Here is a 12,884-nt window from a genome sequence, read left to right as displayed (position 1 = left end):
TTTTCTCCAATTGTTTTGCAAACATATATTTCTGACATACTTTTACATATAAAACTACATGGCTGTTTTAAAATCAAAAACAGCTTTGTTCAACTTACAAAGAATAATGTTAAATGCTATAGAGTATTACATACTAACAATGACTCATCCAACATAATACAAAAATATTCTGACACCTAAGATCTGTAACAGTACCTGCAACATGTAATTCTCATCAATATGAATGTCCTGAGTAGTCAACACCGAGTCTTCTTCCACTTGAGTAGTACCCTTGGCAACATGTAATTCCCCACAATAATTGTCGGCAACCATGTTGTCAGAGGCCAGCCAATCACTGTCATTCAGCTCATCAGAAAACTGCCCAATCATACTGCTAGGGTTAACCTTATGACCTCCTATCCTGATATTGTCGAGGACCCAATCTCCCACCTGTCGACCCCCGTGAGTTGGCTGCCACCATCGTATCCTCACTGCCCTCTGTTTAGCCCCCTCTGGTAAATCTGCATGGACAAACCTGTCAAATATTATAGGTTATGGATAATCTGATCCGAGTTAAATCTGATATACTCTTGCCTTTAGACATGATATCTACAGCAACATTTTCACTTTCTCTCTACTTATGACTTTTACCATCAACAAATTTTCAGTATTTACAAATACATATACCTAAAACAAAGATCTACATTATTCTAAAGAAACAAGATATCTTGCTAAAATCGCCTGTTTTAATGTCATCTTAGTAAATCAAGTTTTTCTAGAATGAAGTTCAGGTAAAAAAAAAAATCAAAGATTCTTCAAAACAAATTTAAGTGACCACAGCCCCTTAAAATGCCATCATATTCCAGGCAAAAAAATAGCCTTAAAAAGCATTGGCATTATATTAACAAATACATGAATGAATGGTATAAATAAACCAAGAAATAAGGGTAACTTGAAATACAATAAGAAATTAGATTTAACAAGCAGCATAACATGATGAGCAGATTTTCTATTTCTTGTTAAAAAGCCTGTTTAAATCAAAGGGATTATTTAGTTCTTAAAGAATTTTTTTTTGTCATGTGTACAGTCTATTGTCATCATCACCTTGGTGATTTGTACAAAGCGTAGTATAGTTCTGTGACGGGTGTCCAGGTGGAGCCACCATCAGTGGAGTAATCTACAAGTACTCCTTGGTTACGTGTGACTGGGGCAGCATTACATCCAAACATAAAGTAGAACTGGATCATTGTCGCATTCGAGAGGTCAAGGTCGTGGCTGATCAGTAATCGACTGCAACCCTGACAATAAAAGTTCAATGAAGGAAACCATTCTGAATATTCTGATATTTTATCATTAAAAGTAAATCAAACACTACATAACAACCTTTGTACATTAATGTGCATTGAAATCAACCATGAGGAAAATTAACCAACTTGTTTAATCATTATTCTTTCTTCATGTCATAACATGGCAAGACATAACATGGAAAAATATCCCAAATGAACAACAGTTCAAACAATAACTTAATACTCTCCTAGCAAATGTTTTTTAAGGTCTCACTCAAGTTGATCTTGAAAATCAGTATTGGGGTCAGTTCAATCTAGCATGCAATTTTTCTGGTTTTGGCAAAAAAGCTTGAAAAACATTTGTGGTTATTTAGATTATTTGTTCACTAAGGTCGCTTTCATGTCTTTATAAAAGGTTGAAATGTTGAACCAGCTGAGCCTGCAAGAGACATCCCTGGCACAGATTGGGACTGAGGCTGGATTCTCAAGTATTTGGCACATGTGATTTCAAGGGGCCAGCTTTATTCCTGTCTGAAACTAAGGGGCTGAACACCAGTAGTTTTTAGAATTTCTGCATGAAATAGGGTCAGTGCACACACACATTTCTGAGTTGCTATGGTATTCAGTTTGAAAAAAGATAGAACACATCTTATCATTGGTTCTTTATTGTATGATTGAAGTGAACTTCCGATACTTTGAGTATTTTGAACTTTATATATAACATTGCCAACATTCGAAACAGATGCATCTGTTCACCATGGAATAAATTTGTGCCACTTGCTATGCTAAGCCACATTATGCTAAAGCAGCCTATGTTTTACACACAGTATATTCTTTTCACTTACACCTACCTCCATGAAATGCAATGTGTTACCAGAAGCCAAGACTTCACAACCTTCAGTGACCTTTGCCCCCACAACCTTAGACCACAGGGTATTGTCTATTCCATTGGAAAATGTATCATACAGATGTGTAGGAAGGGCCCTAACTGGTACACTGCACTCAAAACCTGACCAACCATCATCACACCTGAAGTAAACACAACTTTGTTGTAGATGAGAGCTGGAAACACCGATACTAAGTAATAACAAATAGGTGAAGCATTTATACTTTAATATGAAATTTTTTGATTAAGTAGATCAATGAAAAAAATTAAGGATATTGATTCAAACATCATAGGAAACATATTTGCTGACAGTTCAGGATAAATGGTGAACATCACATCTGTAAGACTCACAGACAGCCAGAGTTGGAACAGCGGCCATGACCTCCGCACATTCTGGAGCAGTCTTTTCCTATATACAGGTATGACACAGCCCACGACTGTTTGCCTGATGTCCATCCATTCTGTACCCACATCAATCTAGTTGATTTAGATCTGTCACAAACATAAAACTATGTTCATTACTTTTTGGGGGTGGGGGGGGGGGATTTTTTAAATCCGAAAGCTCTATTTATTACAAAACAGAAAAAATTGGAATCAAAATATTTTAATGTTAAAGCTAGACTGATTGTTCTGATGTAGTACACAATACTGATGACATCACAATTCTGGTGTTATACACAACAGTGATGACATCACTATTCTGGTGTTATACACAACAGTGATGACATCACTATCATGGTGTTACACACACTACTTATGACATCACTCTTCAAGTGTAATAAACTGTACTGATTACATCATTACAATGTTCCTTTAAAACAGTGTCAGTCATTACATCAATCTACAGAGAGTGCTGGCATTCTAAATTACATTATTTCTCAAAAATATTAATAATATTACAACAAAAACAAACTATTAGGAAAAAAGCCTGAATCATTACAAATCAACACCTTTCCCTATCCAGAGTATTGTCTTGTCATCATACACTGACATATCTGATAAAATATCACATTTTTTCCAAATATAATTTCATCTCTAGAAGGACTTGCATCATCTTTTGCTGTTTTTTTCTTAGAAAAAAGAAACATTTTGTAATCAATCGATGAAATTGATATACATCAGCTCCCATTCACTTTACCTTGTATAGTGAGGCATGGGTATGGTGACCCTGTTCCAGCCTGTGTGGACATCGGACACCAGTGAACTACCAGGGTCGAAACGTCCACAGTCAATATCCGACGGGAGGCAGGGTTCCTGTAGGAGCTTCCAACTGTTGCCCATGTCATGTGAATACTGTATCCTGATATCTAGACAAGGGACATCAGACAGTTATTGAGGCATGTCAGCACGGGTTCAAAACAGACAAAGGACATCAGACAATTATTGAGGCATGTCAGCACGGGTTCAAAACAGACAAGGGACATCAGACAATTATTGAGGCATGTCAGCACGGGTTCAAAACAGACAAGGGACATCAGACAGTTATTGAGGCATGTCAGCACGGGTTCAAAACAGACAAGGGACATCAGACAGTTATTGAGGCATGTCAGCACGGGTTCAAAACAGACAAGGGACATCAGACAGTTATTGAGGCATGTCAGCACGGGTTCAAAACAGACAAGGGACATCAGACAGTTATTGAGGCATGTCAGCACGGGTTCAAAATAGACAAGGGACATCATACAGTTATTGAGGCATGTCAGCACGGGTTCAAAACAGACAAGGGACATCAGACAGTTATTGAGGCATGTCAGCACGGGTTCAAAACAGACAAGGGACATCAGACAGTTATTGAGGCATGTCAGCACGGGTTCAAAACAGACAAGGGACATCAGACAGTTATTGAGGCATGTCAGCACGGGTTCAAAACAGACAAGGGACATCAGACAGTTATTGAGGCATGTCAGCACGGGTTCAAAACAGAAATCCAGCTCAAATATGGTAAAGATGGCCATCAACAGGATCAGATTCCATTAGAGTCTTAGACAAAGATTTAACTGTTTGGAAAGAATATGAAAATTAAACCTATCATATTTTAAGCCTGATGATATACACTGATATTATGATGCTAATACATGTACCTACAAAGTTATGTCTACTTCCGAGTAAGGACAATATACCAAGTAGCCAGTCTGTAACGTTTTAATAAAGCTGTTAGTGGTTGCAGAATTGAATGAAAATATGTAAGTGGTCACAGAATTTAACTGAATTGTGTAAGAGGTCATAGAATTTAATCAAATTGTTCAAGGGATAGAAACTAATTGATTTGTGTAAATGGTTGACGAATTTGATAAAAATGAGTATGAAGTCATAACTGAATTGTAGAATTTAATGTATAAATGGTTATAATATTTAATTGCCTTGTGTAAATGGTCATAGCATTTAATTGATTGTGTGAAAGGAATTAAAATTTAAATTAATTGTGTGAGTTGTTGTAAAATTTAACTAATTAGTGTAAATTTGATGAAGTTGTAAATGTGATGGTAGAATTTAATTAATTTGTGAAAATGATTTAAGATTATGATTCTTATTTGCGTCATTCCTCACAATTATGCGTCACCAACCACTTTGAGAGGATGAGGACATTACAACACTTACTGTAACAGTCCTGTGATGGTGAACATCCCATGACAATATCAAACTGAATAAATGTTCCGTCTTCCACCATCACATCAGCAGAGGTGGCATACCGCATTGGTTCCTCACCTGTAACTCAACATGTATTCTCACTTATTAAATGAAACAAAATGGTTACATCTAGAGTAATATACATATGTATTTGTAATGATTGCTTTTGTTATTTTAAGATCAATGAGGAAATCTTTTGTTTTCATTTGTATTAAAGAGGAATCTACACTAATATTTTAACTAGCCATTCTGATGCATGATTACTTACCCTTAAAGTATTAATACTTACTCCAGAATTCAATTTCATAGTTACAGGCTGTCCAGCACTTCTTGACAAAAAATTAGGGCTAATTTTAGGGCTAAAATTACAAAAATTTAGGGCAAATTTAGGGCTAAAATTAGGAATTTTGTAACTAGAATAGGGAGTATAAAAGCATTAAACTGACTTACCTTTGCAAATTTGACAAAATAGAAACTAACATACAATGCCTTAATTGCAGGAAAGGTGTCTTCCAGGGTTTCAGTGTCCCAGCTGCTCTCGGCTGTGACCTTAAAATCACACCTCTGTCACTCAGTCACAACCAATAACAATCTGGGTACATAGATCCACTGGTCAACTGCCTTTCATTGTCTACCCTAAATTAGAACTACAGATTACATTAAAGTACATTTTAAGTATGAATTTAATGAAAACGTTTTCAGCAAACTGTAAGAAATATAAAAAAGTAGGAACTGAAGTGAAAAATTAGGGCTTTTTTTAGAAATTCCCTTTGAATTTTTCATTTTTTTAGGAATTTTAGCAAAACTGAAAAAAATTAGGATTTTTTAGGAATTTTATGGATGCTGGACAGCCTGTAGTTACTATACCTGGAACAACTGAAGTCAGGTTACACTCAAATTGGGTGAATTTACACTCACCATGGAAGTGAATTACTTACTATAGAAGTGAATTTACACTTACCCTGGAGGTCAAGTTACACTTACAGTGGAAATTAATTTACATTTTCTCTGAAGGTTAATTAACACTCACCATGGAAGTGAATTGTCTCTGCTATAGACCCACATGCATGCTCTATTTCTCCTCCGGGGTACATGAGCCAACTTGTCTCCCGAGGGGTCATTGGGTCATCTAGGAGAGGCTGCATCCCTTGAACATCTCCTCCAACATATATCTATACCCAAATAATGTGTAATGTGATTTCAAAAATTATGCAAAAAAGAATCCAGAAAAATGAATAAATATAAATTGAGTGCTTGCAATTAATTTGTGCAGCTTGATTTAAAAATTTAATGCTAAAAGAATGAAAACTATATACATGGTCATTTATGTACCAAATTAACGGCCATGACCTTGACAAAATCCACCCCTTACCTGGTCTATGGCCCAATCCTGGGTAAAGGTGCCATCCAGTGATGGCTGCCACCATCTTAGATGTGTGGAGTTGGTTCGAGCCTTCTCTGGCAGATGTAGAGCATAGTATTTCGGCCTGTTACTGTGTTGGTTAAAATCAAACTGTTCAATAGACTGCCAAGATACCCCACCATTGATACTGGATTGGAGGTATACTGGCATAGTGTCATCTGTCAGAGGGACTGCTTCACAGCCAAGGCGCAGGAAAAACTGTATCGTACTGAAAAGAATCAACTCATTTTTAAAATTCATCAAATTTATCTTATTTCAGTATTATCATAATCATCATGAGATGGTGATTTGTAAGCCTGTTTTGTTTACTTGACATAAGTAGGTCAAGATCAAATCTACATGACATTGCTGTGGTTAAGGTCACACCTTTCTGACACTGCTAAGGTCAAGGTCAGAAGTACCTGAAATTGCTGACATCAAGGCTATACCTACTTGGCATTAAAAAGGTGACAGTTAACTTACCTGGCAATGCAGAAGTCAAAGTAACATTCAGCTGATATTACTAAGGTCATGCTAACATCTAACCAATAATGCTTATGTCAAGGTGACATATATATGCCATTGCTGAGGTCAAAGGCACACTTAACTAATATTGCCAAGGTCTAAGTAACAACTACCTGACATTGGTTGTTCAAAGTCTATCCTACCTGACATTGCTGAGGTAAAAGTCACACCTATCTGATATTGCTGAGGTAAAAGTCACACCAACCTGACATTGCTGAGGTAAAAGTCACACCTACCTGACATTGCTGAGGTAAAAGTCACACCTACCTGGCATTGCTTGTTCAGTCTATAAATTTCTGAGGTAAACGTTACACCTACCTGACATTGCTGAGGTAAAAGTTATACCTACCTGACATTGCTGAGGTAAAAGTTATACCTACCTGGCATTGGTTGTTCAAAGTCTATCCTACCTGACATTTCTGAGGTAAAAGTTACACCTACCTGACATTTCTGAGAAAAGGACATTGCTGAAAAAGTCACACCCTACCTGACATTGCTGAGGACATTGCTGAGGTAAAAGTCACACCTACCTGACATTGCTGAGGTAAAAGTCACACCTACCTGACATTGCTGAGGTAAAAGTTATACCTACCTGGCATCGGTTGTTCAAAGTCTATCCTACCTGACATTGCTGAGGTAAAAGTCACACCTACCTGACATTGCTGAGGTAAAAGTTATACCTACCTGACATTGCTGAGGTAAAAGTCACTGCTGAGGTAAAAGTCACACCTACCTGGCATTGCTGAGATAAAAAGTCACACCTACCTGACATTGGTTGTTCAAAGTCTATCCTACCTGACATTTCTGAGGTAAACGTTACACCTACCTGACATTGCTGAGGTATACGTTAGACCTTACCTGACATTGCTGAGGTAAAAGTCACACCTACCTGACATTGCTGAGGTAAAAGTTACACCTACCTGACATTGCTGAGGTAAAAGTTATACCTACCTGACATTGCTGAGGTAAAAGTCACACCTACCTGACATTGCTGAGGTAAAAGTCACACCTACCTGACATTGCTGAGGTAAAAGTCACACCTACCTGACATTGCTGAGGTAAAAGTCACACCTACCTGGCATTGCTGAGATAAAAAGTCACACCTACCTGACATTGGTTGTTCAAAGTCTATCCTACCTGACATTTCTGAGGTAAACGTTACACCTACCTGACATTGCTGAGGTAAAAGTTACACCTACCTGACATTGCTGAGGTAAAAGTCACACCTACCTGACATTGCTGAGGTAAAAGTTACACCTACCTGACATTGCTGAGGTAAAAGTTACACCTACCTGACATTTCTGAGGTAAAAGTTACACCTACCTGACATTTCTGAGGTAAAAGTTACACCTACCTGACATTGCTGAGGTAAAAGTTATACCTACCTGACATTGCTGAGGTAAAAGTCACACCTACCTGACATTGCTGAGGTTGCTGAGGTAAAAGTCACACCTACCTGACATTGCTGAGGTAAAAGTTACACCTACCTGACATTGCTGAGGTAAAAGTTACACCTACCTGACATTGCTGAGGTAAGAGTCACACCTACCTGACATTGCTGAGGTAAGAGTTACACCTACCTGACATTGCTGAGGTAAAAGTCACACCTACCTGACATTGATGAGGTAAGAGTTATACCTACCTGGCATTGCTGAGGTAAAGTCACACCTACCTGACATTGCTGACCACCTACCTGACATGTACCTCTATCACCTACCTGACATTGCTGAGTTACACCTAACATTGCTGCCACACCTGACATTGATGAGGCCACACTCATCACTGATGTGGCCACCACTGGACAGCCACCACTTGGTTTCATCTACTGGTTGATCTATACACATAAAGTCCAAGAACATTTTTTAGTATGCACTATATAAATATATCTGGACTATTTACAAGACCATATAGAAGTCAAAGGGTGAAAAGTATGGCTCACTAGAAATTACATTACAATTATCATAAAAATCCATTTAATGATACAAATTGTGTTTAAGATCAAGCATCATTACCAACTTAAGCATGAGGGTGTTAAAATGATTACCTCTACTACTGTTTGGAGAAGTTTGAGTGAGCATTGGAATCATCAAATACCACGTTTTTCTCTTTGAAAATTTATTTCTAATGAGAGAGCAGGTTTATATAAAGTACTTTTTATCATTTTATTATAAAAAAACATCTATTGACTATGCTACATATCAAATCTTACGGAAATAGTTTTAGTGATAATGGACTGACCATGCGGTATAGTGACACCTCCGTTCTGAGTAAATGTGAAGTCTGTTTGGGAAAAGTCATCTCGAAGATATTCAGGAAGCTGACTGGCTGGATGACAACTGTCACCTTGGTATCCTTGATCACAAGTACACATCATGGTGTTGGAACATTCTCCATGTCCCAAACAGTTGTCCATACAGGCCATACCAATGAACACATTATCAATGGCCCACTCAGGGCCATAGTCCTCATCTGGAATGAATCCCTGGTACCATCGGAATCTTAGTGACCTTGTAAAAACAAGAGCAACTTCTTTTATGATATTTTAAGCTCTTAGAGATGAAACTTTAATAAATAGCTGTAGACATGTGACATCTTCATCCCAAGAAAATACTAGAAATATTTACAAAGTCTACATATATGTATGATTTATCACTTTATCTATTTTTAGAATTATTTATACTCTATTCACAAAGAACAAAAATAAAATCAAAAAGTTCAAAATCATCCATAGCCAATTCAGCCATGTTTTCCAGCACTGACTCCAGTTGTATAACTATTTATGGCTTCTACGAAATATGTCTCAACTAACCCACACGTGTGAAGAGAATCAAGAGTGACAATAATACGACGCCAGGAGCTGGAGGTGCCACCATAGTAAACAGACGGGTGAAGGGTAACATCGAAACAGCGAGCAGACGACACTTCAGCACAGTTTGGCACCAGTAAATGCCAGGTTTTCCCTCCATTGGGTGAGTACTCAAGACGGACAGGGTATCTATCTGTAGACTCAGCTTCACAGCCAACATTGATCTGGAAATTAATTGAAGATCATTGTATAATTAGTACAAGTATTTCCTGACTTTCTATGAATTGAATATAAGTGTTTCTTTAGTGTAATATTCAAAGTTTTATAACACTGCATGGTACTGTTGTGAATCAGTAAGATCTGCTTGAGAACACCTTATGTTTAATTTAAATCCATTTAACTCCAGGATGAATATGATAAACATCATGCTTGATGGTTTTGTAGAAGTTATTCAATATCTAGATTTTTGGCAGTAATCATTGTTGAAGCTATTAAAATTTAAGTGTGCAAGTTTAATTTGGCCCAGAAATTATGGGACAGTTTGAAATTTGTTTGTTACAGTGGATTTTTTCTACAATAATAAATTCACCAGTACTCACATCAAACTGTAGGACAGACATTGGTCCAACATCCATGTCCCTAGTTAAAACATAGTGTTCTCCAGAATCTGGGCCACGTTTGAACACCAAAGCAGACTGTCCTGCAGAAACGGTGTCACTTCTGCATAAAAAATATCATCTCATATCTCAGGGCAGAGCAGACTGGAAATTATCTGATAATCACTTCTTCCTGGATATAGCAGCTTGTACAGTTTTAAAGAAATAGTGTTTAAGGCTTGTCATAATTTTTTTATACATAAGAAATTATTTCACATAATATTTACTGGAACACTTGTTTGTTAGGTGATGCTTTTAATTTTGGTAATGCACTCGATTTTCACTTAGGTATTGAATCACTTGCATGATCATTTGGGTTTTCCCCAGGTTCTCCAGTTACCTTCCACAGTAAGACTCCTTGTATGCTTCCAATTCAGGCAATTAGATTGATTAATGTAAATTAATATACACCAACAACATGCTTTATAATTGTTGTACATTGTAAAATAGATCAAGTTTATAACACTGCATTAAGTATGGTGAACAAGCTAAAATGAATTAAACAAGTGTGCACCTGGTTTTGTGTTGACAATAACTGCCAACCTCTCCATCATTGACAAACAGCCAAACATCGGAAAGAGGCTGTGAGTCAAAACTGTCTGTTAACGAGCTTGGGTTCATCATCATCCTGCCGATAAACAGATTATCTACAGCCCAGATAGATCTCATTGTACCTGAAACATATAAAACATTTTAAAGCTGTGAAATATTGTATGAACTTTATGTCAAAGAAAATGATCGCATAGGTAAGCTGTTGATTATAACTTCTAGTGTCCTTGTGAAAAATGAAAAATGTTTCTGATAATGCGTTTTTCAAAAAGCCACTGAAATGAAAACATTTTTAAAAGCTTCCAGTTTTCAATAAAGAGTAAATGATAACATAAGAAAACATCCATTCAGTGAAAACGAGAGAAAGCTTTTTTACCTCCATTTTTTGGCTGCCAGAATCGTATGCGAGTGGCATTGTTTCTTGCCTTGAAAGGCAGGTCAAGGCTGAAAAACCTACAACAGTAGAATATATAAAGTATCAGTGTTGTTTATTAATCAAACTATGTCGAACAACTAAAGTCTTATCCCACCTACAAACAGATTTTTTTCAGAAAATTTTTTTGTTTAAACAGCTAACAAGAGGCTGATGCGACCCATTCACCTGCACTGTTATCTAAAACCACTGACAAAATCAAAAGCTGTTTGTGTGTCATGGCAACATCTTAGATCTATAGTAAGATATAAGAACGATTTCAACAGTTCCAAACAAAAAAACTGACTGATTGCTAGGTTCATGGATGTAAAAGGAGAAGGTGTTTCATGCTAACTTTAAAGATGGTCAATTTGACATTGTTTACTTTGGAGTAGTTCTTTGATTCTTAAGACAAAAAATCACCATAAAGACAAAAAGATTACCGTAATTAAAGACAAAAACATACCATAATTAAGCATACTTTCTGTCTCCATGGTAACATGTGCTGATTATTCTAATTTTCTATTCCTCTTCAGAGAATAAGTGACCTTGTGTACATACCTGGCTCCTTGGTGACTATGATAGTGAATTTCCTTGAGGAGATTCCAGGTGATTCCACCATTGGTACTGTACTGGAGAAGGACACTCTCTGACCTTGGCCAATCCACCACCTCTCCATTACATCCAAATTTGAAGAAGAACTCTATGGTATTCAGCATACTGGTGTCAATATCACGACTCACTATCATTCTCAGATTTCCCTGTAGAAGTTACATTAATCAACAATATCTTTAGATTATCTTAACAAATTCTCTTCAAGTTGTTAAAAGATATTGAATAGAAGATCTATTATCACAATCAAAATTATGTGTAACATTTGGATGACTACATGGTCACCTTCATCAGACAAATGACCAGTTTGAGGACTATTTGCACCAATGTGTTTAGTGATTAGCTGCAGTACAATCTTATGTTGACTATGGTAGATCTATAAAAAGAAAGAAGAGTATCAACACCTGGTTTCCCAACTGATCTTCTATACATACATTAGGTGGTAACAATGCACTATTCCATGAATGTTGATTCTTTGTTTAAAACCTGGTTATAGATTATGGAAGCCCAGTCAAGGTGTGACAAAGTACAAAGTGGCAATTGTAACTGCCGGCAACTTAATTTATGACACAAGTGTTACAGATACCAAAAGAGTGAAACTAAGAAATAATTAAAACAATGGACACCTTGATATCACTTCCTGAAAACAGGACTTCTTTATTCAATTTGGTATATTTTCCTCAAGAAAAATCTAATTTTCTACTTCAGTGTCAGTCAGAATCCAATAGAGATATTCCACAGATAATATACTCAAAGATACAGATATTTTTGTAGGTGTTTTTTTATTAATTAAATGTGAATGTTGACAATTCTATAGAACACATAATAACTTACCAAAATTCTTCATCTGGAAATAGATGTTATGAGTGACTAATGATTCAGGAATGCTTACTTTATGGAATGTGAGAGATCGGCCGCTGACAAGTTTTCCACAAATGTCCAAATTTTCTCCTCCGTATATTTCTCTCCAGTTGTCAGTGTTAACATCACGACTGTTGAAGTCATCTCTCAGTATCATGGGAAGAGGGGTACTTGGTACACAATATGGACCTGAAAATCCTGGATCACATCTACAGAACATTCAAATAATTATTACAAATTAAAGCATGTTGTTAAGGTGCATTTCTCTGGGGTTTTCAGATA

General features: G+C 36.7%; 1 protein-coding gene across 1 annotated transcript in view; it reads right to left on the bottom strand.

Moving 5' to 3' along the window:
- Window positions 1-12,884, bottom strand: part of LOC132545992 (reelin-like) — a 63,359-nt gene that overhangs the window by 11,300 nt on the left and 39,175 nt on the right. Inside the window, exons 32-47 of the mRNA XM_060209680.1 lie at window positions 12,634-12,811; window positions 11,691-11,890; window positions 11,094-11,170; window positions 10,683-10,842; window positions 10,112-10,232; window positions 9,516-9,736; window positions 8,963-9,213; window positions 8,467-8,531; window positions 6,152-6,451; window positions 5,810-5,951; window positions 4,750-4,857; window positions 3,290-3,458; window positions 2,503-2,643; window positions 2,117-2,294; window positions 1,084-1,277; window positions 196-514 (exon numbers count right to left, since the gene is read on the bottom strand). Coding sequence (XP_060065663.1) covers window positions 196-514; window positions 1,084-1,277; window positions 2,117-2,294; window positions 2,503-2,643; window positions 3,290-3,458; window positions 4,750-4,857; window positions 5,810-5,951; window positions 6,152-6,451; window positions 8,467-8,531; window positions 8,963-9,213; window positions 9,516-9,736; window positions 10,112-10,232; window positions 10,683-10,842; window positions 11,094-11,170; window positions 11,691-11,890; window positions 12,634-12,811 — 2,824 coding nt within the window. The remainder of the gene's footprint in view (window positions 1-195; window positions 515-1,083; window positions 1,278-2,116; window positions 2,295-2,502; window positions 2,644-3,289; window positions 3,459-4,749; window positions 4,858-5,809; window positions 5,952-6,151; window positions 6,452-8,466; window positions 8,532-8,962; window positions 9,214-9,515; window positions 9,737-10,111; window positions 10,233-10,682; window positions 10,843-11,093; window positions 11,171-11,690; window positions 11,891-12,633; window positions 12,812-12,884) is intronic.

The sequence above is a fragment of the Ylistrum balloti genome, unplaced genomic scaffold, assembly GCF_031769215.1.
Source record: "Ylistrum balloti isolate Yb309-2 unplaced genomic scaffold, AGI_CSIRO_Ybal_v1 Utg369872, whole genome shotgun sequence".
Classification (NCBI taxonomy): domain Eukaryota; kingdom Metazoa; phylum Mollusca; class Bivalvia; order Pectinida; family Pectinidae; genus Ylistrum; species Ylistrum balloti.
Note: the sequence above shows the minus strand (reverse complement) of the source record. Positions and strands in the feature narration are given on the sequence as shown.